Source organism: Oryzias melastigma, linkage group LG6 (assembly GCF_002922805.2).
Source record: "Oryzias melastigma strain HK-1 linkage group LG6, ASM292280v2, whole genome shotgun sequence".
NCBI classification, from domain to species: domain Eukaryota; kingdom Metazoa; phylum Chordata; class Actinopteri; order Beloniformes; family Adrianichthyidae; genus Oryzias; species Oryzias melastigma.
In genome coordinates, this window is record NC_050517.1 from 26,990,490 (window position 1) to 27,017,653 (window position 27,164).

At 40.4% G+C, this 27,164-nt stretch overlaps 1 protein-coding gene across 1 annotated transcript; it reads right to left on the reverse strand.

The window, feature by feature from the left end:
* Positions 1-27,164, reverse strand: n4bp1 (nedd4 binding protein 1). The gene is made up of 12 exons (XM_024282154.2): positions 26,641-27,164; positions 22,192-22,419; positions 21,917-22,090; positions 19,543-20,042; positions 17,174-17,507; positions 16,763-17,089; positions 13,783-14,006; positions 5,209-5,339; positions 4,230-4,326; positions 3,967-4,074; positions 2,124-2,225; positions 1-2,046 (listed from the first exon to the last, which is right to left on the reverse strand). Exons 1-12 carry the CDS (start codon positions 26,950-26,952, stop codon positions 1,713-1,715), a joined length of 2,871 nt encoding a protein of 956 aa, XP_024137922.1. The 5' UTR covers positions 26,953-27,164; the 3' UTR covers positions 1-1,712.

The window sequence follows — 27,164 nt, forward strand, 5'->3', positions numbered from 1 at the left end:
TGGAAAAATGATCTTTTATGGGGAATGCTGCATTTATTACTTTCTCACATACATAAATCCATGTGTGCACTGTAGCCAAAATGTGTATATTTACAAAAATGAACTATCACAGATGAACTATCTTACATGAAAAAAAAAAATCCTTCAGTAAAACAAATCAAACACAAACAAACCTCGTCAAGTTTCAGTGAGAATTTCAACACGGGTGCAAAAGTTTCTTTGTTCTTGAAAAAAATGTCAACTTATTTCAAACATTAAACCTGCATTCCGTAAATGGACGCATTGGGAACGGGGGGATGCTAAAAAGAAATATTGTGGACGTTAAAAGTTTTATCTCTGAAATCGTCATCTCTACTCACTTCAGCTAATAAAGCCGAGTCAGCAGAACGACTGAACTCTTGTAGTGTTTGTGTTGAAGATCCGGACCACGGTGAGCAGACCGCCCTGCGGCGAGCCGGAGCCCAAACTGACCTCAGCAGCTGTCAGAGCGACCCATCTCAGCGCCGGATTTCATCTCCCAACTGCTAGGTCTGAGCATTCCTGCCCAAAAGGAATTTTTAAGTTTGGGTCCAACTGCTTAAAAAAATGAGCTGATACCCTGTTGATACGGCAGCTCAGACCGGACAAAATAGAAAAAAAAACTGTAGGCAAACCACTTTACTGCTGGAGTAGATTGACTGCTGAAAAAAAAAAAATAATAATCAGCACATGTTCTCACGTGTGCTGATTATTCTGATAATTCTAACCACGGCGACCTTTCACAAAAAAGTCTCTGGAAAAAATGGCTTACTGTAACACCAGATTTGGATCAAAGATGGTTTCTTCCAAAGGTCAGAGGTTTTTTTGTGTCTCAATATGAGCCACGATATTTGTTACTGCAGGTGAAAGTTAAGTTTTTTATTTTCTAAGATCTATTTTTGCATTTTTTTTTTTTTTATTAAACTGAATTTGAAATCTGCTCAACATCAGGCTTCTAAGATAACAATAATCGTGAAGGTGTGACCTCCGGCCGCAGAGAAGGGCGCCATCCTGGGCCAACATTCATTTCACCTTCACCTTGAATGGACCAGAATTTTCAAAATCCAGATTCCAAAAACTTCCCAGAAAATAAAGATAATATGATGGTGAGAAATGAAATTGCTGAGCGCAAGAACTTCAAAGAACCAGGAATTGGACATTAATTATTTTAGGGAGAAAAACGTCAGTTTAACATGAGTCAAGCCGATTTAAAACCAGACGGACCTGAACAAATGCACACGGGGGGGCTGCATCTTTAACAAAAATAAAATACAGATCTTTGCAGTTCATTCAGCCTGAAGACGTCCCTGTGACTCCGCCTGTTGACTTTTGGGATTCTCTTAATAAACTTTATACAGCTCTTCTCTTCAAAAAATTCTTACAAAAAATATCTGAGGCTCTGACGGCGGCCTCCCGGCCGCTGCCACCTTCTCCAACGTCCTGTCAGTGAGCCGCTTTCTCTCCTGGGAATGATGTTTGCTGCTGAACGCACGGGTCCGCCCGCTCCGGCGCCGCTCAGCTGGACCGCTTTGAAAGCAAAGGAGGCGACAGAGAAGCCAAAAAATTACGCTTTAAAAGTAGCAGCTAGTTTTTTCAGCAGCCTGTTTTTTATTTAAGGAAACATGTTTCCTTCTTCCCCACATCGCTGCTGCCGGATGAGACTGAAATAAATTATGGGGTGGGGGTGGGAGGGTTTATCCTAACAGCAGCCCCGACAGGGCGTTCAGGTCTCTCATGTACGGGTTGTCGCTGAGGATGCGGTCGATGCGCTGCTTATGGTCCGGAAAGATGTCGTACAGTTTTCTTTTAAGCTCGGATGTCTCCCCCGGCGACCGCTGGGGGGGAGGGGACGGGGACGGTGAAGGGGAGCGGCGGGGCGGGTGCCATTCAGGGGGGCCGGAGTGGGGCCAGTGTGTGGTGGGGTGAGGCGTTAGAGCCGACTGAAGAGCCTGGACGTAGACGGGCTGCTGCTGTGCCGACGGCCGGAAGTCTGGGGGCTGCAGGGGTGGGGGGGTGGCCGGCGGCCGCCTGGAGGGAGGAAACAGACAGGTGAAATGATGGCGGGGGTGTCACCGGGGCTCTGAAGCACAAGCGCGGCTGCAAACCTGAAGTCTTTTCTCAGGAAGTCGTCCAGGTGAGGTCCCTTTTGGCCCAGCGGGTCGTCGGGGATCATGAAGTGATCCTCCACAAAGGTGAACTGAAGCAACCTGGGAGAACAGGAGACGCTCAAACACCAACCTCTACCGTGATACTCGTTCGTCTTCAAGCTGCCTCTTTATTTAAACAAAATCGTAACTTTATTTTAGTGCAACTCATCCAGAAATGTCAGAATTACAGCAAATTATGTCAATTCAGGAAAATCTGAGAACATTTGAGGATATTTCTCTGATTTCATCAACACCTTCAATATCTTTAGCTTTTAATAAAGATTTTTTTTCCATATTTTTGACCCACACACTCTGATTAAGAACCGAGATTCTGCAGTTTAAACATGTTCTTGTGGCGGTTTTTCCTGATGAAAAAGAACACATCAAAATTGATTTTTTTAATAAAAAAAGGCAAATTATTTTGTATACATCTGGTTTGGATAGAAGACCAGGCGACACTTGCTTTTAAACTATGTTGGCTTCTGGTGTTGTGCCAAAAGAATAAGCACTTCTGCATTCCCTTGATAGCACTGTGTCAGAAGAAGGTTTTTTTGTCACAGCACAAAATCCGACTTCTATGCAACAAATGGAATAAGTAAAAAAAAACAAAACACACATAATATTCTTATAAAAAGTGATGTCTAACTGAAAAAACCCCAAAGTACTCAACAGTAAGGAAACATAAATAATGATTATACAAAGTACCCTGTTCTGAATTCTGTTTGAATACCCACTGAGATGAAAATTGTGTTTTTTTCATTTATAACATTGTCTTGGGGTATTTTATTGATGATGGCAGAAATATATAAAGAAAAATGAGCTTAAAATTGTGTCACATTACATTATTATAATGAGTAATATTTTTTTGAAATTATTGTGAGACAGGGGCAGATAAAAGAAAAATGCAGTTAAAAAAGAGCTTATTTTTGACAGCTTTGAACTCTCAGCAAGGGGACAGGGAAGGGGGTGTGGTTGCTCTGCACCAACAGTCCTGCCTACAACTACAGGTGAATTTCTAATGAATTGCTGCCAGTCTGCAGAAACTATGTCCTTGAAAATGTCACAGATTTAGGGGATTTTGCCCCAAAAACTGCATAATTATAATGAAAAGGACACTGAGAATGCTTTGAAAATAGATCAAAAGATGATTGGTCTGGGTCTTTGATGTATTTGATGGCAGATAAAAAGTGTTTTTTTGCAACAAACTACATTTCAAAAGAGAAAAAAAGGAATTTTAAACTCAGAGAAGCTCAGCCAAATGATTTGCTTTATCAAACTTTTGAAAAAGTGTATTATTTGTTGATCACTGAACCTCATTGAAATGAAGCGAGATCAACAGCTTTCATCCACCACTAGAGGGCGACATCCTCCCAGAAACGAGGTCATAGTGTGACCCCAGGAAGCCAAAACAAAGTAAAACTGTTAATATGGAGAACTCTGCTATAAATAAACCTATAAATTAAAAGTGATGATAAAATTGGTACTTTCTGTTAAAGGGGTGAATTAGAAAGAGTCTGAACATACTATAGATGGTTTGAAGTTATCTAACATTTTACATATATAACTTTGATTCACAGATTTTACAGATGATCCGTTTTTAACAAAGGATTTTCTGTGGATTAAAGGTGTTTTTTAATCCTTACATTTCCTGGATGAGCATGTGATGGAGAAGTTTCCATGTAAACAAACCACAGCAAACAGATCATTAACTTTTGACTTTAGTTTGCTGACTCACTGGACTTTCGGGTATCAGAGCGGACAGCTCGTGGGATTTCCTGGTCCGTGTGTACATTGAGCTCACCTCTCCTGGATGATCTTCCTCCAGGTGTCAGACGTGTTGACAAAGTCCCTCAGGTTGTCATTGGTTACAATGACCCCATCTGTTTTTTCAGCGAGGTGCAGCAGGAACCTGCGAGGCGGAAACACAAAATAAGGAAGGGTGTGTGTGAATTAGGGTTTTCCCAGCATTCAAAGATCCCTGCAGTGCACACACACACACACACACACACACCCCCACACACACACACTGCTGGAGCCAGAATGAGACTGCAGTTCATCAATTACCTGTCATCGTGTGACGAGATCCTCTGACCGCAGACTTCCCTGGATGGGGTGAAGGAGAGCAGCCGCAGGTCTTCTAGCTGGTTCAGGAAATGTTGCTCTGAAATAAATTTTTACTCTAACTTAACGTTCAGATATAATGTACATTTAATTTTCTTTTAGAACCAAGAACAGCAAATGTTTCTTTAAACAGTAACACAGCGACTAATATTTGATTATTTTATTTATATTTTTCTCTAAAACCAAATGCTTTTGTCATCAGTTTCAAAGATTTTTGTCACTAAAATAGTATTTAATGACGCTTAAAGCTTGCTTGAACTGCAGGAATTCTAATGAGGCTAAAACGTCATTAACATTGAGTAGTGTTGAGTTTAATAAATTAAAAGAGAGAAAACATAAAAAAATATCAAATTGAACTACAACTAGATCACTTGAAAGGGAGTGGGAGGAAGCAAATTTATTTAATCCCACCCCGTTATATAATCCCACCCCATAATGATCCATTACAGCAACGTCTGAAAAAATATCTTCAATGAAGGAAGCCATGGCTTTTCTATGGCATCTCAGAAGGCTCTAATAATCCTTAACCTAATACATAAATATTTTACTTAATAACACAGCGGTTTTTGTGGTTTCGGAATGATCGTCATTCGAACAAAAACTATGAATAAATGTTTAAAATGTTCAGTTTTCAAAAATGTTGAAACTTTGTACAAAAAAAGAAAAAAAATAATAATTTTGCAACTGTTTTAATAACAGATCTCAAAAAAATGTAATTAAAAAACTAATTTATTCACAAGACATGTATTTATATCACTCAACCTGAGTAAAAACGCCTTCATTTTGTTTCTGCTTAGACTGAACTGAAAGTGTTGCATTAAATAAGATGAACATAGAAGTGAGTGCAGGCGTGACTGTCAGTGGATTGAAAAAGCTGAACACCTCACACAGAGCCGTCCCATGTGTACCTGTGTGTATGTACCTGTTGTGAATCGGTCTCTTTTTTGGCGCCACTGTGGGACAAACACGGTGATCTCTCTGTGGCCTCGCTTCCAGAATGTCTCCACGGCCAGAGCGATGCCACGACAGGAGAAGAACCGGTGAAGGCCATGACTGTGGAGCAGACAGAGACATGCAGCACTGTGAAGAGGAGGAACACCTGCATGGAAAACCTCTGAATCATGACCTCAGCTGAGACGCAGATTTAAACTAAATAATACAAAAATGTGAGAGAAAGAGCAGTGATGTGGCTGCAAATATAAAGTTTTACAAACATAAGAAGAAAATAATCTTAAAGCTGTCTCGTCCAAAGAAAATAAAACCTTGAAATGGTTCAAAGAACGTGAAGAAATCTCTGGGAAATCCCTCAACATCGTTTTCCTGACCGTCAGACCACACTTTGCTCAAGAAATGCAGTTTGAAGATTCAACTTGCAGAGACGAAGCCAAACGATGAAAAAGATTCAGAACATCATCTCTAAACCGCCGACTTGAATCTCTCCTTCATAGACTCCTCCTCCCAAAAATCACATCAAAGATCCCGCAAACCCAAAGTGTCCCGAACAGAAGAAAAGTCTTCTCTCCAAACCCAATTTTTCTGGTACATACGAGCATCCAAGGAGTCCAGTGACAGAAAAGAGAACTCACACCAGAAACGTGAAATTCTGAGCTGTTTTTGTTTCTTCTTTGTTACTTTAAGAACTTAAAAGTAATATCAACAAAATAAAGAAAATATATTAAAAATTATCTTGTTTAAATATGACATCAAAATAATGAGTGATTCATTTAGAAAAGTTGAAATGTTTAAAACATTTTAAAAAATCCTCAATTTTAAGTGGAATATCACAATTTCAGACGATTCAAAGCAGATTTCTGCTTATAAAAACAATATTGTGGTTTTCTTCCGTTACCACTTAGATCATAAGAAATGCCGTTTTGACGACACACATGAACCGACCCTGAAGACCCCCAAAAAATTAAATAAACCAAACAGGAATCAAGAAGATGTGACCAAACTTCCACTGGAGAACTGAAATGTGCATCATTTTTAACATCATGGAATCCAGAAAACAAAGGAACATAAACAAAGGTGATTCAGTGGTCCCCGTGAGTCTGTTTACAACACCGCAGGTTAAATGAATGGAACACGACAACAAAAAGGGCACGAACGTTTTTTTTGACCCAGATTAGATTCATAAACCCAGGTTGACGTGGACACCATGCATCCGCGCGTCAGATGGCTGCTGAAGAGCAGAATGGTAGCTACGGCTCCAAACCACAGAACAACATAAACATCAATCTGCAACACATGAAAAACTCCCCGAGAGGCTGCGGCTCTGCGAGCAGGAAGCTGCACGCCGCAGCCCCCCAGCAGCCAATCAGCTGAGTCCAAAGCCCTGACGAGGAGTTTATTTTGGTCTGCGTTTGACAGACTCAGACCTGTGTGTCGACAGTCGAACTTGTTGGGGAAAACAAGGGAAATGTTGACTTGAGGTCACATTGGAAGATAAAGGTTCCTGTCATCACAGCCCAGAGCAGCAGAATGCAGCGGTGGCTGGACGTCCTGTCCTTAGACATTTCTATTCACTCCTGGTTTCTCATCAGTCGCATGTGCAGCTGTTATTCCAGAGTCGGGGTATCACTGCAACCATCAATCTGCCTCCTCATGCATTGTGGTTCATTAGAAAGCAGGCAAAGCATTGTTTTTATAGTTTGTAGTTCTAAAGGTTGCGCATTCTCAAATAAAGTCTTCAAAATGTATCCGGAGTTAGACAAGTGGCTGATTCCACCTCAACTTTCCTCGAAATATCACATTTTCTGAACACATGCTTCCAACATGGCCCCAGAGCATCATACTTCCACCACCATGTTTCTCTGTAGGAACTGCTTTTCACCAGTGTGTCCAAAGAGCTCAACTTTAGTTTGACAGCATAAATTCAGCACTTGGACACGAGACACTAAAAATACCTTTGCACCTCAATAAATGTAGAGAAAAAACTATTTAACCATATATTGCAATATTTCGTTTGGCGATTTAAAATGCTGACGAGATGATATTTAATTAATTTATGAGCTACTTTCAGCATCTTACTTTTGTTTTCTACCTACACCCTGACCGCAAGTTAGCAGAACAACACATTGAGCCTCTTTGAGCAGCTCTACACCACACCAGAACGACAACAAGATCTCAACAACCAGCTTGTGTTAAATGTTCAGTCAGCCTTGAAGTTTTTGCTGTTATTAGACTACTCTACTACTTAGTTTTTACTTTTTTAATATAATCTTAAAAAAAGAGAAAATTGTTCTGGTACAGTCTTGGAATATATTGCGATGTGTATTGTATCGTGGAACACGTATCGTATCGCCAGACTCCTCATTTGAAGCAGTTCTTCTGCCTTGCAGGGGTCACCCTTTTTATCCTGAAACCCAAGCGACTCTTCTGAAAAACTGTAAATAAGCTGTAAACTGTCAAAGCTGAACTTGGATCTGAAATATAGAATAAAACGATGATGTTCATTAAAACAAAAATTCCCCTGCAGTACAGTTATCCTGGACAATAACATCATTTTACATTCGTATGAATTAGGGCTGAATCGATTTTACTGATAAACTGAATTTTGTTGCTTAAGATTTTTGAGGAAAAATCTGCATTTTATTTTCCCAGCACTCTGCCATCTTCCGTTTATTTATAGTTAGGTCAGCTCGCTGTTTCTTGCTGCATGCACAAGTTAAAATGGCAACCAGCAAAGAAGAGCTCATTCCCAAAACAAGTTCTTCAGTTTTATGAAATTAGTTCAGTTTTGTGACTTTGGCCTTTAAGCAACACATCACACTCTGCTAAATCTGTTTGAAGGCTTTTGCTACCAGAAAAGGGAGTACAAAAAATGTGTTCCAACACCTGAAAGAAAAACTCAGTGTTTTCCTTTATAAGATGCTCAAACAAACAGGTCACAAAACATGTGCTGCATTGTTTTATAACTTGATTTTGTTGGACTTTATGTTCAGGCAAACTTCCAAAGGAGATGCTAAAATTAAAACATTTTTGCTAAAGACATGATGTCATTTGTGGTTGTTGTTTAAGAAATTAAACAGAGGTAGAAAAAAAAATGATAAAAAATTGGCAATCAAATTCGGTGTGAAAAAAATCATAAATTGTATTTATTGGCCATCCTGTCCAGCCTGAGAGTGAATGGAGACTGACCCACCGCCTTGTTGGTGAACCGACCTGTTGCTCTCATTTTCAATCAAACCTCCAGGTGAAAGTGAAAGAGCTGCTCTTGTTTATAACTCTGAACAACTCGAGCATAATCTCTCAGTACTTTGAACTGCAACGATAAACACATTTGTAATGGAAAATACAAGAAAGAACTTTCAAAAAAGAAGCTGATTAATTGGTGCCGTTTCTAAGTCAAAATATCAGTTAATATAATTTTTTATAAACCCATTCATAGAAGAGTGGGGAAGTTTTGGAGTGACAATTTTTTTTTTGATCATTTGATGTTTCTATATGCAGAAAGTCATCAAAGAAACTTGTGACATTCTGTTAGAACTTTTATTTTATTTTTCTAAATTTCTTAAATGAAAACTTAGCTGAAAATACATACAGAAACAACAACAGTGAGTTTAACGCTGGTCTGTGGTGATCACTGCTGGTCAGCAGCATGTTAAGACGCTCACTTCACTTTAGGCAAATGTATTTGTTTAAAATAACATCTCAACAAGTTTTTGATTTGGAGAATGCATCATGCTTTTGAACCCAGCCCGGATTGTGATTTTGAAAAGTCAGGCAAAGTTTACCACCCCTGGCCTGTTTGGTTTTAAAGTCGTCCCATTGGAGCTCTCAACAATGAAAGTTGACATAAATAAAGGTGCACAGACGATCAGTTTCCTTGGGGATCAATAAAGTTCAGTGTAAGTCCAACAGCATTGTCAGTGAAAAGGAAATGGTTGGAAAAAAAGATTTATGTCTTTTCTAACATAGAACCCAAAGAAGTAGTGCTCTGACGCTTAAGTGGAAACAAAACACATAACAGTGACAGCCAAAATCCCATAGATTTCTAGTATCCCTTGTGTTATCCTAGGAATGTTTACATTAAAAGTCGGGTCATCTGCGCGCTGATTTTTTTCCCCCCCAAGGATTTTTATCTTCACTGGTGTCCATGGTAGACATAACATCCTGTCCACCTTTGTCATGGAAGGGATCATACATCAATATAAGGGTGGGGTCACCTGGACCCCATTAGATAGCACAAGGGTTAAGGAAATAAACCGCTATTACTCAGCCAGAACAACCTTCATTGCTCTGCTAACCCCTTTTTTATTAACACATTGTGGTAAATCTTGATTGTTTTTAATGATGTAGTTTTCTTTGTTGCAAGTTATTCAAGTTAAAAACTGGCCAATAAGATGCTTTGATAAAAAGGTGTCGCTTGCTGGCTCCCACATTCAGAACATTTGACAGCTTTCACAACTGGACTAAAGTAATTCATTTTCTATGAGTGACATCACAACAACGCCCTCCAATTCTCATAGATACAATGGGAGTGACTGATAGATGAATAAAAAAGCAGAGTCATCTTAGTGTGGTAACAGAAACGATGCAATTTCAGAAGAGAACAGACAAATCACAAACCCTTCCCTTTTGTACAGTCGGTATTGCTGCTCACGAATGTCACATTATGGTACCAATCTTAACATTTATGCCCATTCATGTCTCTTTGAAACAGGAAAAAATCTTGGGAGAAACGTCCCCCCCAAAATATCTTTAGTGTTGGCCCATGTAAAATGACTTAAGCAATGCATTAAAGTCCAATTTACAAGGCACAGTGAAAGCAGAAGTTACACAGAATCCTTCTTGTCATTGAGTGAGGTCAGGTACCTTTAAATCTACTGGAAAAAAAGCTGAAAACAGAAAATTCATTCTGCAGCAGAACAACAACAGTTTATTCTAACAGAAAGTAGTAGAAACCAACTAAAATGTAGTTCTCATCAAACAGGAGGGTCATTCAGGGAATGTGCTCTGGTTCATCTGCAGCTGTGGAAGTGCTTCCACCACCCAGCCTGTTTTCCAGCTCTCCCTGTCTTGATTGTTGCTGAGCTGACTCAAGTAATTCCACTCTGATTGACATAATACACCTGATTCAGGAAGTGAGTAGTCAGCAGTGCAGGAAGAGCTGGAGAACATGCAGAGTGGTGGTTCTGGAGGTCCACCCAGAGCTATGCTAATGCTACATGCGGTGACCATGGCTAGGCCTTTAGGTGTAACACACAAAACCAACTTATTACATAAAGTTTGTGGACAAAGACACGCTTATTTCAAACCAACCTGACGTGAAACACTGCAAGGTTTTTCACAACATTACACAACTGCACAGGGCGTGACTCACATAGACTGATGACAACATTCCTGCACTGATGTGTATTCATTTTGATAGAACAGAAAAGCCCTTTCCATTCTACATATGCTGCAATCTGATAACGATGAGGAGGGCCAGTGTAAAATGTGTGAAAACATGCTGTGAATACATTCTGATATTGTTTCTTTAATGTCGCATGTCTCGATTTCATCAGATGCTGTAAAAGAAAGGCCTTAATCATAATATAATTATTTTCTTGCATACACCTTTCTTTGTATTATCCATTTCCAGAGTCTCTCTCGGTCTTTCTCTCACACTCGGTTCATGTTGTGCTGCAGCTGTACGCAACGATCACTCCACACCCCCGTGCTTAACAGACCCCCCGCCACATGCGCGTTCGTGCTCATTGCACCCACCCCACCCCACCGCATGCGCGATCGCGCACGTGGCGGGGTGGAAGAGAAAAAAGTCTGACTAAAGAGAGATAATAAAAAACAGCACTGCTCGCGGAAAGGAGTCAGAAGTCACGAAGCTGCGTCGTCATCCATGACTGTTGTCACGGTAGATTGGTCAAAGTTGCAGTAAAGTTGCGGTGAAAATAAAAAGTTGCAAGTGTGCAACAAATCGCGGGGATTGCTTGAATTTGCGTTAATGGTTGAGATCGCAACATCGCGAAATCCTGGAGGGTCTGGGCAAGGAATGGATTGCATTTTAAGCATTCTCTCAGTTTTGTAGATTTGGTTTCAAGACACGTAAATTTAATCATGTTTTTAAATTTTTGTCTATGTTCAAAGTTCAAAGATGTGTGGGTGTATATTTACGCATTGAAATACTGTTTTCTCAAATATTTTTTAAAGCTTTTCAAAAATGTGATTTTATCTTCTTGTTTTTTTCCTGTTTTTTATTGTCGTTACTTTTCACTGATCTGAACCGTAACCCTAAAACCGTGACACCATCCGAACTGTTACACCCCTAATATATGGACGTATGGTTTAGGCCCCCTCTACGTCCCTTTTTGGCCTTTTTTGTGTCCCTCCATGTGCTGGTTGTTCCAATTAAATCATGGGTTCCAAACCATTGGGACGCGGTACAGCGCTCTGATCTTCTGATTTCCTCATTCAGGTTGTATGCAAGGCGAACGTTTTTCACTTGAACAGCACTAACGGCTCCTTGCAGTGCAAACCTTCTGTGTTGTTAAACTATTCTATGACCTGTCGCCCACAGCATGTCCATAGAAAACATTTTTGTTGTTTGGGTTCACAGAGCTGCGGGCCACCTGCATGCCCAGTACAGGTTTTTTTTGCCCACAGACAGCCTTGCTCATCCACCTGTAAGGGCAGTTGTAACGAGTAGGGAATGACACCCTGGAAGGAGGGGTTGAATAAATATTTGACATCTGTACAGTAATCAAACGAGACAAAGGATCACAAATAGTCATCAACCAGATGAAATATTGGAGAAATAAAACATTGAGTTAATGTCCCTTCCTTTATGTTTAAGAGAAAATCTGTATTTCCTGTTTGACTTCTGGTAAAGACAGAAGAATGTTGAAGGAAGAAGTTCCTCAATGAGGAAGTCGAGATGAAGTTTGTAATGATACATCAAAGGAAAAATGAGGCTGAGCTTTTCTGTTCTCATCCCCGTTATATTATGTCTAGAAAATAGAAAAATAAGAATGATTTTTTGTTTTACTCGAAAAGCTTTTCTCAGAAACACCCCCGTACCTCGAACCCCCGCATCGATAACACACTCACTGGCCTGCGACAAACAGATGAGTAAAGTTTTGGTGCACCCACACAAAAAGGCTGCAGCTGGGTGCACCCACACACTGCCATGTTTGTGTGTGTGAGCGGGTGCAGGCACTGATGGGAAGGCTGGCAGCTTCAGAAGTGAAGGCCAAAACGTGCTACAGGCTCAACAGGTCTGGGAAGTGACAACATCGTGACAGGGATTTGATTCATCGTCAGATGACATTCAACCTGTTGTCTTTTCACGCCGCCAACCTGACGAAACCCCTGAATGTGACTCAGACGCAAGACTGCGGAAGTGATCTCAAAATAAAAAAAAAAATCAAATGAAGTGGACAGAGAGCAGGCTGCTCCTAAAACATCTACATACCCACTCGTCCAACTGTTTACACACAACACTACAGTCAGCTCTGCCTTTCACGCTGCATTCAAGAACAAACGACTCCCATTTTAAAATACGGTGGACACAACCCACAATAGGTAAAATCTGTGAAATAGTCATCTACTCTATCTGTTTCAATATAGACATTTAAGGCAGTGAAACTCCCCACTACACATTCCTCAAATATTAACATTTCACACTTCTTTCTCGTTTAAACTCTCAAAGTTCAAAACATGCAAAATTGCACAAAAGAGAAACAAACACCATGAAAGGTGAACCAAGATATAGTGAGGGAACACTGTTTCTACGAAAAAGTTCTTTCCATCTTCAGGATTTTATGAAGTTGAAATGTTTTTGGTCAGACATCCAAGTTAAAGATGTTTTTAACCAAGTTAGCATCAGACAAAACATGACAAACTGAAAAAGAAAGAAAAACATCTTTTTATATCACACAGAAGAAAAGATAATTTAGTTCAACAGTTATCTCAACAGTCTGACATCAGTCTATGGGGAAATATTTTCCAGATTTTCCAGAAATGTATCGCTGTCTTCTTATTAAAAACACAAAACAGCCTTTTGCTTTGGCATGTTTTTCAAACAAATTAATCCCATTAATTTAATTTAATTATATAGAATTATTTAAAACAATATAATATTATAATATAATATTTTAATATAATATTTGGACTCACAAAAATGTATTCTTTTCTTTTTCTTAAGAATTTTTTTTCGCTCTTGTTTTTGCTTTAACACATAGATGAAATATTTCAGAGGAAAACGTTGACCAGAATGAAAACTGAACACAAGTTTTTACACCAAGAAAGGGACCTGCCACCAGCTTTTTTTAAAAAAAACACAAATTTAACCTTTATTTTTGGTTCCAATCCAAAGAGAAAACTTTCATGTGTGTAAAAATCAAAGTTTTAGTTCAGCAGAATGACCACAAACTGAGACTGTAGAATGACTCTCAGACTGTTGAGCAAAAAATTGACACAGGTGTGCTTCACTGCTGACTGCAGCAAACTCGGTGTGTGCACCAAAATGTGTGTGAGTGGGTGTGCGCAGACTCACGCCATCGCCACATTGCTTCCGTCGATGATGATGTGTCTGAGCTTTGGATCTCCTTGCTCGTTTGGAAGGTTGAGGGTAAAGGGGGTCCTCAGCGATTGATGGAAACGAGTCAAGCCGGTGACAGGGGCAGCAGGGGGGTCATTGGCGGGAGGAGCCCGAGCTCCCTGAAAACCCATGTGGCTGATGGTCTGGTAGGCGGAGCTTCGATTGTTTGGCTGAGCAGACTGAGGAAGGAAAAACAAACAGGGAGGCAAAGATGAGGTTCAGGATGGGAATCCAAAAGGAAACGAGAAGAATCTACATTGGATGCACAAAAACGTCAAACCCGTCACACAGGCTTTATTTAGCAACAAAAACTACTATTAAACCAGAACTTGCCCTACTACTTTGTTACACAACAGCTGTTACACACATTGTTCCCTTATCTATCTCAGGGGTTAAGTTCTAAAAATATACCTATAAAATAGTTAAGGTTTAAGAAGAAAGAAAGAAAAAGAAGAGCTTGCAAAATTCCACAGAAAAAAATCTGATAACAGTGAGACAGCAAAAGGTGAACCACTATATATACTATATAGCGAGAAACCACTGTAATCAACTCAAAAAGTGCTGACATTTGTCACTCTCTGTATAAAATAAATCCACACATTTTGGCACCTCTATGCTGCACTGATATTTTTGACTCTTATGGAAGAGTCAAATTTTCTTAAAGCTCAGGTTTGGAATGCATCATTTCATTTCAAGCCCAAATCATAACACCTCCACCACTGTGCCTGACAGCTGATGTGAGGCTAATATGTTGCAGACAGTTCCCCTGTTTAATTTCTAAACAAAAGTCTATAACGATTTTCATAGACTTTGAGAAATAAACTTTCTAAAGTACTTGTAAACTAATCCTTCCATTTTTAGAACCCCTTGAATTTCTTTTGAGGTCACACAAGGTTACTGGAGCAAACCCCTGGACTGTTGGGTGAAGGCAGGCTAAACCAATCAGTCATAGGGCCACACTCTTACACACATGCACACCTAAGGACAATTTAGACACCAATTAACCCATGAAGCATGTTTTTGAACTGTGGGAGGAAGCCGGAGTGTCTACAGAAAATCCACTCATGCAAGAGGAGAACATGCAAACTCCACATAGAAAGGTCTCAGGCAATATTCAAACTAGAGCCATCTCACAGTAAGACGAAAGCGCTTTGTTAAGCTCCTTCCTGATCAAAATGGTCTAGAAAAACTGACAAAAACATCTTTATTTTTAACAATGCTGTAAACATTTTCAGAAATGCTGATTAGTATCTTTATTGCTTCGTCCAAGACGCCTAAAAATAAAACCCATTTATTATAAAGATTTTGAAAAGATTAAAGCAGTTCCTGCTTTTTGAAAATGCTTCAAGATTCAAAGTGTTTATCGTCACATGAAACAGGGAAGCAACGCTCTCAGCGCTAAGAAATTCTTTCCATGGATATAAAAACATACACAAAAGTTGCAGGTAATAAAAATTGTAAGTAAAAAAAAAATAAATAAACAAACGCACACAAAATAGAGTTTAAAGAACAGAGAATGCGGATGCACCATGCGTGTATTAAGATATAATCTCTGGTGATAGCTTCTTGATTTTCAGTACTTTGTTGCTTTGATCTTTGAACCATTTTTTTTTTTAAATCTGGTGCTTCAAACACATTTTTTCAATCAGAAAACTGTAAGTTTGATGAATGAATGAAGCTGTAGAAAAGCCAAGTTAAAAATGACTAAAATTGCACCTTTTTAAGGGCCACACAGTAGCAGAGTGGTTAGCACTCATGGTGAGAAAGAAGGTCACAATTTAAATTCCAACTAGAACCTTTCTGTATTCTCCTCGTGCATGCGTGGGTTTTCTTTGGGGACTCCAGTTTCCTCCCATAGTCCAAAAACATACTTTATAGGTTAACTGGATACTCCAAGTTGTCCCTAGTTGTGACTGAATGTGTTATTGTGACAAACTGACTACCTGTTTAGGGTGTACCCCGCCATTGCCCAACAACAGCTAGGTTAGGCTCATACGGCAGCCATTACAACTCAGATGCGACCACCAGAGTCTTTACCTAACTTGAAAAGCATAAGAGGAATCTCCACTGCATTAAATTATGTCCGACCTCTGCAATCTGGCCTCTCCAGCGCTACAAATCCGTTTCGTTGGGTTCATAATTTTGCTAGACGCCGGAGCCGAGTGAGAGCAATTTGGGGCTAATAAACGCCCGAAATTGGAAATCATGCGAGTGAATGTAAAGTGCATCCAGTAAATTCTTCAAAATAAAACCCATTTTCTGCTGTACATGCTGTTTTCACCGTGTTGTAATCACTCCATCATTGTGACAACCAATCCTGGTCTGCCCTACTTGTCACACAATACGTGAAACTTTTGCGTCCAAAGATGTTGCGTGAATTTCCCAAGAGGGGAGCAGATATGAAGCCACGCCGGCCCTTCGGCTACACACAAGCCCACACACACAGCGAGCCAAAGGCTGGTCCCACCAGTTACTGAATTGCTACCAGCTGAACAGTGAGTGCCTCCATGGAGAAATGGCATCAGCTGACTCCAAAGCAAATCGAAAATATTCTGATAATGGCGGAGGATAATTATCATTTGGAGCAGGTGATTTTTAATTTTTTTATAAAGCATGACTAGAAGTGATTTTGATGAGTATGGATTGAGAACAGACATTCTTCAGTTGTGCACGCAAGGAGGGGGGTGTTCCTCTATATTCACCGGTTATCGCGTGAATCTACACAAGGTCGACAGCAGAGCCTGTGGCTGCAGCCTCTGTAAGTCATCTGCCGTAGCTAGACCGTTCCAGCGTCGCACCTGAGCTGTAACGATTGCCGCATGAACCCGGGGTCAGGCAGCCTCATGATCCCAAGTTAGGAAAATGGATAGATGAACCTTTTTTTAAGCTTAAATTATGAAGATTTAAATTTTTTTTCCAAACTGCTCAAACTTACGCTCTGTGTTGACGTGGTGGTGGTGTTCAGCCACTGTGGCGTGTTGCGCAGTGCGGTCAAACTCTCCACCATCACTGATCCTCCCAAAGTCTGAGCGCCACAACGGGACATGTAGTCCCTCTGTGAGGCCCCGCCCCCTCCCCGTGCCAGGTAGTCTATTCTTGATCCCGACTGCGAGTCGAGGCGGGCAACAGTCATAGTCCGGGACGTCCTGCTGTCCGCCGTTTTGGTGTTGAGAATGAGATTATCGTCGTCATCGTTGATGGTGATGACATCGTAGCGTCCCGCCCCTCCCTGTGCACTGGAACTCCTCCTTATGGTGATGGCCTAAACAGAAGAATGTCATGAAAACTTACAGTTGACTGAAAAGCTCATGTGCTCAGTCAAACAGCAGAAACAGAGGAGGAGGACCTGCTGGGTGCTGGTCTCGCTGCCGCTGCACTGCCGCCGGTGTCCGAGCCCGTTGCTGCTGCTCCCATGCAGACTCGGTTTAATGTTCTCTTTGGACCGGCCCGGGTCCTCTAGTGTCCTTCCCAGCTCCTTCTCGCGAAAGCGAGAGACTGTGGAGGATGAGGATGAAGAGGAAGCGTCTGCAGGGTGCACTGAGTTCTGTTGTCTTTCTTTGCCCCCGCCCTCACAGCGATTGGTTTCTTCTACTATTTTCTCCAAAACAAGAAAGGTGTCCTCAGTCTGTCCCGTTGCCTTGACGACACGCTCAACTACTTCCTGCTGGTAGCCCATTGTTCTGTAGAGAAATAAAAAAAAAACTATTTTATTCCGATGGGAATGTCAAACAAACAGGTAAAGTGAAGTCTACATGGGTTGACGCTGGCTTCTGTTACTTTTCCCGCTATCTTATCTTTAGGAATTTTGTTTTGTCTGAAATTTGAATCTTCATAAGACAAGCTCCACATGTGGAATTTTTTTTTTCTTACGCTGGTGAAACAAAAACCAAAATTCAGGCAGTTGAAGTGTCTTATTAAAAAATCTGCTGCATCATTGAACCAAAACACAACTTTTTTTAACCTGTGTTCAAACAGAAACCACTGTTGAAATGCAGCCATCGGAATCAGAAGAATTTACTTCTGATTACAAATCAATTTAGTTTGTGTGAATGGTGCAAATCTGTCAATAATTAAAATAAAAGCAAAATCTTTACCTGCAGAAAAACGTTTAGGACTCAGTTCAATGAAAGTCATGTTTTGGTGTTTTTGACATCTTCTTGTTGCGTTTTTCTCATAATGGAGGACACTTATACAAGAATTTAAGACTTAAACTGTGTTTCTGAATATTTCCTTATACAAACTGTGTTTGATCAGGAGCAGATGAAAACCAGCGGCTTGAAAAAGCTTTGGTTTGTGATGCAGCACTAGAAATGGGTGGGCCAAAGTCTCTCTTCTTCGTTCAAATTTTGATCCATCCACTTGCAGACAAATACATCCATCAACTTCTTCCTCGTCTGAGCTGGTATCTGGCTCAAAAACTGGACGGCTGGAGAGCTCTGATATTGCTGCCATTTTCTTTTGCTTCGCTAATGTTAGCTTGGGCTTGTGTGGGGCTATAAGCTAGCAATAGAGAGTGTAAACAAGGGCTGATGGGACATTAGTGGCGGAAACTTATGAACCAACAGCCTCGCCTACAAATCAAATCAAAAGGCAAATTTTGAATGAACTATTACTGCTCTGAATAAACTATGGGTGTATTCCGATTTGGAAAAATGATTTGTTCCATATTTAGTCTGCTTAATTTGGTCCTATACCTTGAGTTTGGTCAGACTGGGATCTACTGGAGATTTCTGCTCTGGACAAAAACTTGTAAATAAAACCACGTGACTAAAGATCACTTCAGCTATTGGCCAGCAGTTACAGGGGTGGGTCAAAACAAAAGGAGAAACATGGAGGTGCTGCACTTTGCAAATACTTTCCAAGTTTGTTCAATTATTCAAACTTTTAATTTTGCTTGTCAATTTTGAACGTCTGTATGAAGATCAGGTTCAAGATGGTTACCGAGTACTCTACAGCTACAAAGTACACCAATAGTTCTAAAACCATTATATATGACATATAAATGGTTGGAAAAACAGTGCAAGAAGGATTGTGTATCACGTTAAAAGTTGTTTTTGTGAGCCTGCATTCATCTGACTACATTTTAATGAGTTGCTGTTGCATCGTTGCTCCATGTTTGTCTTCTCATGAACGGCTACCGGGGCTAGTTTGGTTCAGTTATTTCACTCTCAGAGCGGATCGTTTTCAGACCACCTCGAAAGATGAATCCGAGAACAGATTTCTCGGCCCCGGACCAGAGTTCGCTTGCGCGTATTTAGAGTGAAACTTTCTTCCGATTTATCTGTGTAAACACACTCTAGTTTTGCTGTAAGAGTATCCAATGTTTCCAGTCTGAGTGCACCTTAAATCCTAGAAAATGACACTGGATTTTAAATTTTGGCTAAAAACGTCATAATCATAATTAAAAAACCACTGAAAATGATTTTACAATAGAAAAAACAATTGGAGTGGGACTTTAAATAGTTTTAACTTTTTACATTTTTTTTTCTGTAGGTGATAAATTGCTGGAGTGCCTTTGAACTCTTTAGAAGAAAACTTTCCCATTTCCATTATTTTTTTAGAACCTATAATTTATTAGATGAAAAATTTGCTTTTAATTTTGAGGAGACATTCTTGTTTAGATGTCTGTATTTCTTCAAAAAAATTTTTTTTTCCTTTTTTCAAACAAATAAAGTTAGAATAATCCATTTGCAACAATCCGGACAGGAACTGTACCTGAAAAAGTTGACCAGGCAGCGCAGGTTGGTTTCCGGGCTGACCGCCTCCGCCTCGTCCCCCGTGGCCTCGCTGGACTCCAGCATTATCGGACCGGATACTGTGTTCGCTTTAGCAGAGGAGGAAGAGGAGGAGGAGAAGGTCGAGGCAGCCGAGGGAGTTTTGGACCGGCAGCTGCTGCCTCCTCGGCCCTCCCGGTCTCTTGGTCGCTCCCGCGCTCTTTCCGGCGACTCCTCCTTCCGTTCTAGAGAGTACTGTCTTTTGGTGTCGCGAGTCTCACTCTCAGACGAGCGCCGTTTATGCGACGGGCGAGCGCCATTTATGAGCACAGCCTCAGTGCCCAAACTGATCCCCCCGCCCAGTTTACCGCCCCCACCCACAGCTGCTTTCTCTTCGAAGCTGGTGTCCAGGATCCGGTTGGAGAGCTCTGTGACTGGGGTGCTGCTCTGGGAGCGGTCCTGCTCCACCTCGGCCATGCTGGGGTGCAGCGCCAGGCTGAACTGGAAACACGGGAGACAGAAAAACAAATCAGCATAAACTTCTTCTTGTTTCTCCAGTGAAGAATCCAGGAGCTGCATAAACATCACCTCATCTGAATACTCTGTTTCTATAAAATTAACAAAATATGACTCATTGGGTAAAGACAGTAAAACCATCACATAATCATGATGTTCTGAGAAGGTAAATGACCTGACAGGCACTTTCGCTCTGAGTAATGCCACCTCCAGTAATACACCACACACAGTTCCATCTGATCGCGCCGAGCACGTGCAAACACTTATACACACTCAGCTGATGAACAAACACACAACTTTGTCCTTGTTTGAAGAAACAAACGTCATTTTTTTCTGGAATGAAAAAAGCAGACTTCTTGTTTTAGTGGATTCCCGGCAGTCGTGAACTTGTGAAGCAGAAACTGAAGTCATTTTTTTAGAGGCGGAGCAGCTTTTACACAGAGGCTACTGCAGCAGCAGCGCCATGTCTACAAACACACAGCGGCTCTTCAGGGAAATGTATTATTCAAAAGTGCGACCATAAAGTTGATGCTGGTGATACTGATCATTAGTACACCAAAGGTTTGCATGCAAGGGTGGAACTTAACTTTACTCATTTAGGAGCTTTTTTTTTTTTTTTTACCATCTTTGAGGTTGAAACCGAAGCTGCCACCACAGTTTTGTCACCAGCAGAAAAGTGCTTTGTTTTATTCCTCAGTACAATGTTTTGGATTAAAGCAGGGTATCTGGAATCCTTTCAGGTGTTGTGCATTTATTTTTTGGTAATAAAAAGAATAAAACGGTAAACACTAAAGTGAAGCGAGGCAACTGTTGCTCAGCTGATTCCTATTATTTACGTCAAAATACTTCATAAGTACAGAGTAATATTTTTAATTTTACACTTTAAAAATATCTTCAAAGTTAACCCATAATAAAACTCTACAAACCTATTACAATTAAAATGTTGTTTTTGAGTTTTTAACATGTTCTTTTAGCATTTTTCTCCGAAAAATTAAGCCCAAAATTGCATTTCTGAATTTGTCTTTACTCAAATTGTTGTGAATCAGAAGCAGACAAAAAAGCTTATTTGAGATGTAATACACTGAGTGGGTCACAAACTCCCTGATCCAAGCTCTTAGTTTTATGGGAAAGGGGGCGGGGTTGCTAAGCACCAAAAACTCAGTGAGAATTTCTAATAAATTACTGCACCTCTGCAGAAACTATGTCCTAAAAAAAAAATGACAGTTTTTTTTGGGACTAAAATCCGCATAGTCATAATTAAAAGACCACAGGGAACTCTTTGGAAATAGATCAAAAGATGATCGGAGTGGGACTTTAAGAATTTTTATTAAATCTTTAGATGGTGTCTTTTGATAAACTTTTCATAATACTTTTCATTTGTCAGGATGATGAAATACTCCAAAAACATTTGATCCAGTAGAATTCTAGTTTTTAATCTCAATTTTGACAAGTTGTTTAAAATGTAAAATTACAAGCAAGAAACTTTAGCTTAAAGTAACCATATTTCATATTTAGTGAACCCTTAATGCACTTGTTGATAGTTCCACAGTTTTTTGAAGTGTTTTTCTTAAGAACTTCAGCTACAGATAAAAGTACAGAAGTATTAATGTCCATTTTAAATGTTATTCAAATTAAGTATTTTGATATGAAACAATTTTCAGTGTTTTAATTGTCATTATATGCCACATATTCTATTTTTAGAATTCAAAATGACCAAACTTTCAGTTTAATGTGGCATAGTTTCATAAAAGTGAGAAACGGGGGACTTTTTAAAGTAGAAATGAAGCCGGACCAAACACATTCAGCTAAATCTCCCAAAAGCCCCCTGTGGCTTTGATGTTTGAAAGGGTGACACCCACCATAGACGACGTGTTAGTGTTGGAGGGGCAGTGAGCCAGTCCCAGTAACTCCTCCTTCAGCGCACTGGGCAGCAGCAGCAGCTCCATGGTGTACTTGTCATCGCGCTCCTCCACAAAGGACTTGAAGGCCCGTTTGACGGCGGACTCTCTGTCGCTCGGGAGGCTCCTCTTCTCCTACAGGATGAACACAGACAGATGTGAGCGTGCGCAAATACAGGTATCACAAAGGTGATTTCATATCCCATCGATGATGCCGCACAGACCCGGACGCTCACTTGAAAAAGGGCGACAAACTGCTGGACTCTGCTCTGAGCCATCACCACCGGCTCGGCCTGGCCCAGCAGCCGTAGGCAGCCTGGCTCCAGCATCAGAACCTCTGCGCTCGTGTCCCGTATCAGCCGGTCCAGGAAGAGGCCTCGAGCCCCGGCGAAGATGCAGTGCATGTCCACCGGGTAGCGCTCCTCTTTGCGCAGCTCTGGGTCACACAGCCCTCGGATGTACTCCTGTGAGGAATCAGATGTGTTTACAGTTTTTACGACGACATAACACTTTCTGACTGTGGGGGCGTCAAAGAGACACGTGCTGAAACTGAAGGCTGGGTACTGATTCAGGGAATCTCTGGGCTGCACCACATGTTTGGATGAATCAGCTGCTGGAGTGTGTGTGTGGGGGGGGTGGGGGGGCAGCACCCTTACTGAGAATAAGTAGCATTTCTTCTGCATGAGGAGTGAGGAAAAATGAAATGACTCAACAGTTACGCAGCACGACAGACAAAGCCCAGTCAGACTTGAAAGAAACTGTGACTCGTAGACCTGCGGGTGTGGCTTCTGAGCTGAAGCAACAAACAGAGATAGTGTCCTGAGGCTCCGCCCCCCTCAGCATAGAGCGATCAGCTCAGGAACGCCACTGCAGCTGGATGTTTGGGACTTTTCTGAAAACTAAGAATAGAAACTCTTTCTGGTTGATAGGAAAACTATGGAAACGGCATTCATTCAGAAATTTACAAACACATCACATTTGTTCCAAGAAAAAAACTTTTTACAGGTAAACAAATGCTGAAAGGACTGCTGGAAAGAATTTTTATTTCCATATTTAAACAATTTCTGCTTTTTTTGCACATTTTGTGAAGAAAAAAATGTAGAAACACAAACATTTATATAAATGTCCTTCTGAGTGCTATCTTTTTCTGTCAAAATGAGGGATCGGACTTTACACTACAAATCAGTTGGAATATTTGCTCATAGCGTATTGGATGGATGTTTAATCTACTTATGGTTATGCTGAAGAGCAGATTTTTCTTGAGATCCCCTGAACATTAGGCAGATCTTTCCTGCAGATCACAGAGTTTGTTTCTTCTATTTATTCCTTCAAAACCCTTGACAACCTCTCCGTCTTCAGCCTGTCACGAAACTCTGCAGAGTTTTATTGTGTCATAACATCATAAAAGAGTTTCCAAGTTGGGTGTTGGAATGCAGCAGGTTGTTCTTAAGCGTCACCAGTTTTCCTGGGATTTTCCACATTCAAGCACCTATTTCTAATGTTGGTTTTACCGTGCGGTGCCGTCTGATGACTTATGCCAAGATTTCCCAAGATCCCGTTTTTAAGAAAATAATTTCTACTCCAGGAATGTGTCGAAAGAAAGGAGTCATATTGAGAAATACTCTTTTTCAAAGCTTCACACCCTCACCTGTGACCTCAAAACTAATCGGATCAGTCTTTGACCGTCAATATTTTCATAGTTACAAAGAACAGTTTTTATTAGCTTCATTTATTTAAAATATTTTGCCAGATTAAAAAAATAATTTCCTGGGAAAATTGAAAGAAATGAAAACAGCGAGGAACATTTATGCTTCGTCAGCAGTTAAAATGATTCTTGCTCTTCTGAAGTCAGTAAGATCTGATCTATGAGTGGATTAGAATAGCTTGTAAAAAAAAAAAAAACAGCTGGATACAGCTGGTTTCATAACAGAAACTGAAAGAAAATATATTGTTTTTTCTTTTCTGACGCTGAGAAACTGCAGTAGTGAAATGCGCCACAGACTGCTGGTGAATTCACAGCACCACATGTCACGATGCTGGAGTGATTTCCCAAACTGATCAAACACTCGAGTAAGTAGATGTTGACACCCAGGAAGCCCTTTGTGACTCTTGTGTCATCTTTACCATAAACTGGTTAAGATCCGATAAAATGTGGGCTTTCGCTGCTGGCAGAACAGCTGGTGACTTGCAAATTTCAGGAGACCTGAAACACGTGATTCACACGTGTTAAAGAGTAGAACATCTCAAGGATCCGCTCAGCCACACCAGATTCTGACTAAAATCAAGTATTGTCTTTTAAGTGGAGAAAATGAGTCAGAGCTGTGGTTCATCATGAGGGCTGCCGCAGAGCTCCACAGGTTCTGCCGGCAAGGATCTGAAATTTCCTCTGAGGCTTTCAAAGAACAAAAGTCAACTAAGAACTTCCAGACTATTTCCTCAGGTTGCATATAGGACACTTACACCAAGAGATTGTAAAATAAACGATTATTTCTACAGTTAAAAAGCGAAGTTGGGTTCAGTACAAAAACTTAATTGCAACAGCATCCACTTCCTATGTGGAGATCCCCCCTAAAGTCCTGTTTTCTGCGGGTAATTCACAGAAAACCGAGCTTACGGCTCTCATTCAAGATCATATTTGATTAGTTAGACAAGACACAAACATTTTATCCCCCAAACCAACACACAAGCGCTACCATCTGAACTAGAGACTACTGGAAACAGCAAAACGCTGAAGAAGGAGGAGGTTTCTGTGGGTAGAACAGATCAAATCAAACTTTGTTTATAAAGCACTTTAAAAACTCAAAGTGATTAAAAAAATAAAAACATCCGTCAAATTTAAAAAGAAGTTAAAACACACACGATGCTCTGATGATTTTCTTGAGAAGTGAATGTCCTGAGATTATGATAACAGTTGTTCAGTCTGTCTTCATTTCAAGTCCAGGAAAAACTCTCCACCATCCCTTCATGAGTGCTTCTGCAGATTTCCAAAATCCATTACCTTTAAACAGCATTCAGGTTTATGTTATTTTAAAAGCGTTTTAAAGTTTAGGAACTTTAACCTGACATGACTGGAAATTTTTTTGCCAGTTTCATTTCTCCATTGTGTGTCTCCAGATGACAACTTTGCGCTTGAATAGATGCTTCAAAAACAAGTGCTGCTGCGTGTTTCAGTGAACACTCGACTCACTGCATCAACACAGAAATACTCTGTGTTTAAGTGTGTCTATGCATGATTATTGCCTCCAATCCTGGGGTTACAGTACTTTAGTAACTTTATGAAAAAAAAGTACAAGTAGTTTTACTGTTATTGCATCACAATTCTAAGAATTACTTAAGAGGTTTTGAAAAGAAGAATTAAGACTTTTGATGCCGTATTTCAGGCTAGATTTGCTTCATTTCCTTGTATTCTTCCAAAAAGACATAAATCACATGGGATTTTTTTTTTTTACTTCATACATTGTTTAATCATAATATTTTAAAATTCAATGTCCATGTCTTTTTTTTTTATAGCCATTATTTCAAAACTGGACAATAAATCAGATTAAAACTGTTTAAATGTAACTTTAGTTTTCATCACTGACACTTTTTGACTCAAAAAGATTAATTTGTGCCACTTTATGGTCAGCAAATCTATCAAAATTGCTATTATAGAGTTTGTGGAGCCACAACTACTTCTTTTTCTTTAGGAGTTATAACAAATATTGTATCAACAGGTTTTACTTGTATTCATTTTTCTTCAAGATTAAAGTCATTTGGATTGGGGTAAAAAAGACTTAAAAGTTTTCCTAAGATCATTCAAAAACACATTTTCTGTAGTTCTGCAAAAAGATTTTGAATCGGTTAATTAATAGCAGTGTTAGTTTAATGGGTTAAAAAGATATAATGTTGATTTGGCGTGCTTTCAAGCTGCTATTTATGAGGCCAATCAGCAATTGATTAACATTTAATCAGTTGATTAACAACCTAGTAGATGGATTATTAGAGTTGTATCTTTCCTCTTCAATCTAAAGCTTATTTTAACTTCCTTTTTGCATAAATAAAGCTTAAATACTTTTAGGTGTTTTGTGAAAAGGACCTTTCTTGTATAATTTATCCAGTCAAAAATAGGTTAAAGGTTATGCATCTTTCAGTTTGGAAGTTTGACACCATATTATGTTTTTTATTCAGATTACTGAACTATGGGCACACAAATAAATGTGAGATATGTGGGACACTAACACGTTTTCTTTTCTTCTTATGTGAAACTTCAACAAGCTTTTACAACTAGGATAACAAACTAATAAATCCTTAATTCAGTTAGCTGATGACGTCATGTTGATAAAAATTTGAATCGACAGACAGAAATAAACAGAATGCCATGACATTTCCCATAATGCTAACATGTAACTTGTGTGGCTACATTACAGGACATTTATGAGTAACTTTACTATCATTTAAATGTTCTTGAGACGGAAGTGGGTGCATCTGAGAAAGATGGGAAGCTGGTTAAAACGGGGGACCTGCAAACCAAGGCGACCATTCTTAAAAGTTGTTTACGTACACTTCTTCTTGTGATGTAGAAGTGGAATCAGGACAGAGATGCACCTGCCCTCTCACAGGCCAGCTGCGTTGCTAAGCTTTAATTTTGATTCAAAACTCCTTAATAAACTGCTGCTATAGTTTGTAAAGCGCACGTGGAAGCTCACCTTTGCCTTGGAAACGTCCTCCCTGTTGCCTCGAAGCTGCAGCCATATCTGCCTTAAGGTTTTGCTACCGTGCGGCTGTCCCGTGTAGTCCAGCAGCCCGATAATGGTGAACGTCACCTTAAAAACCTGCTCCACGCGCGGCTTGGCGCATTTCAGCTCCTCTTCTTTATCCTCCAGGACAGTGAACTCGTCCACTGTGGCGGCCTCCGTCTGCTGCCTAGCGGCGGCCGCGGGGAGCCTGCTGCTCGGCTGCTCGGGGTACGTTAGCTCGGTGACTCGTCGCATCCCGAGGAGGGGCCGCGTTGTTGACATCCCGCCTGTCGGTGCGAACCGGCGTTTCTGGCGACGGCGTCTCAAAATTCTACCGCCCGACCACCGTCAGTGGCCCTGTCCATTTTCACGGTAGACGTGGAGTAAAAAGAGTCCGACAAATGCGGCGACGTTTCAGGAGACTCGCGACATGAACACCGCAACCGCTAGCTAGAACTCGGAAGACCGGGATGACGTATCCGGAAAGCCCCACT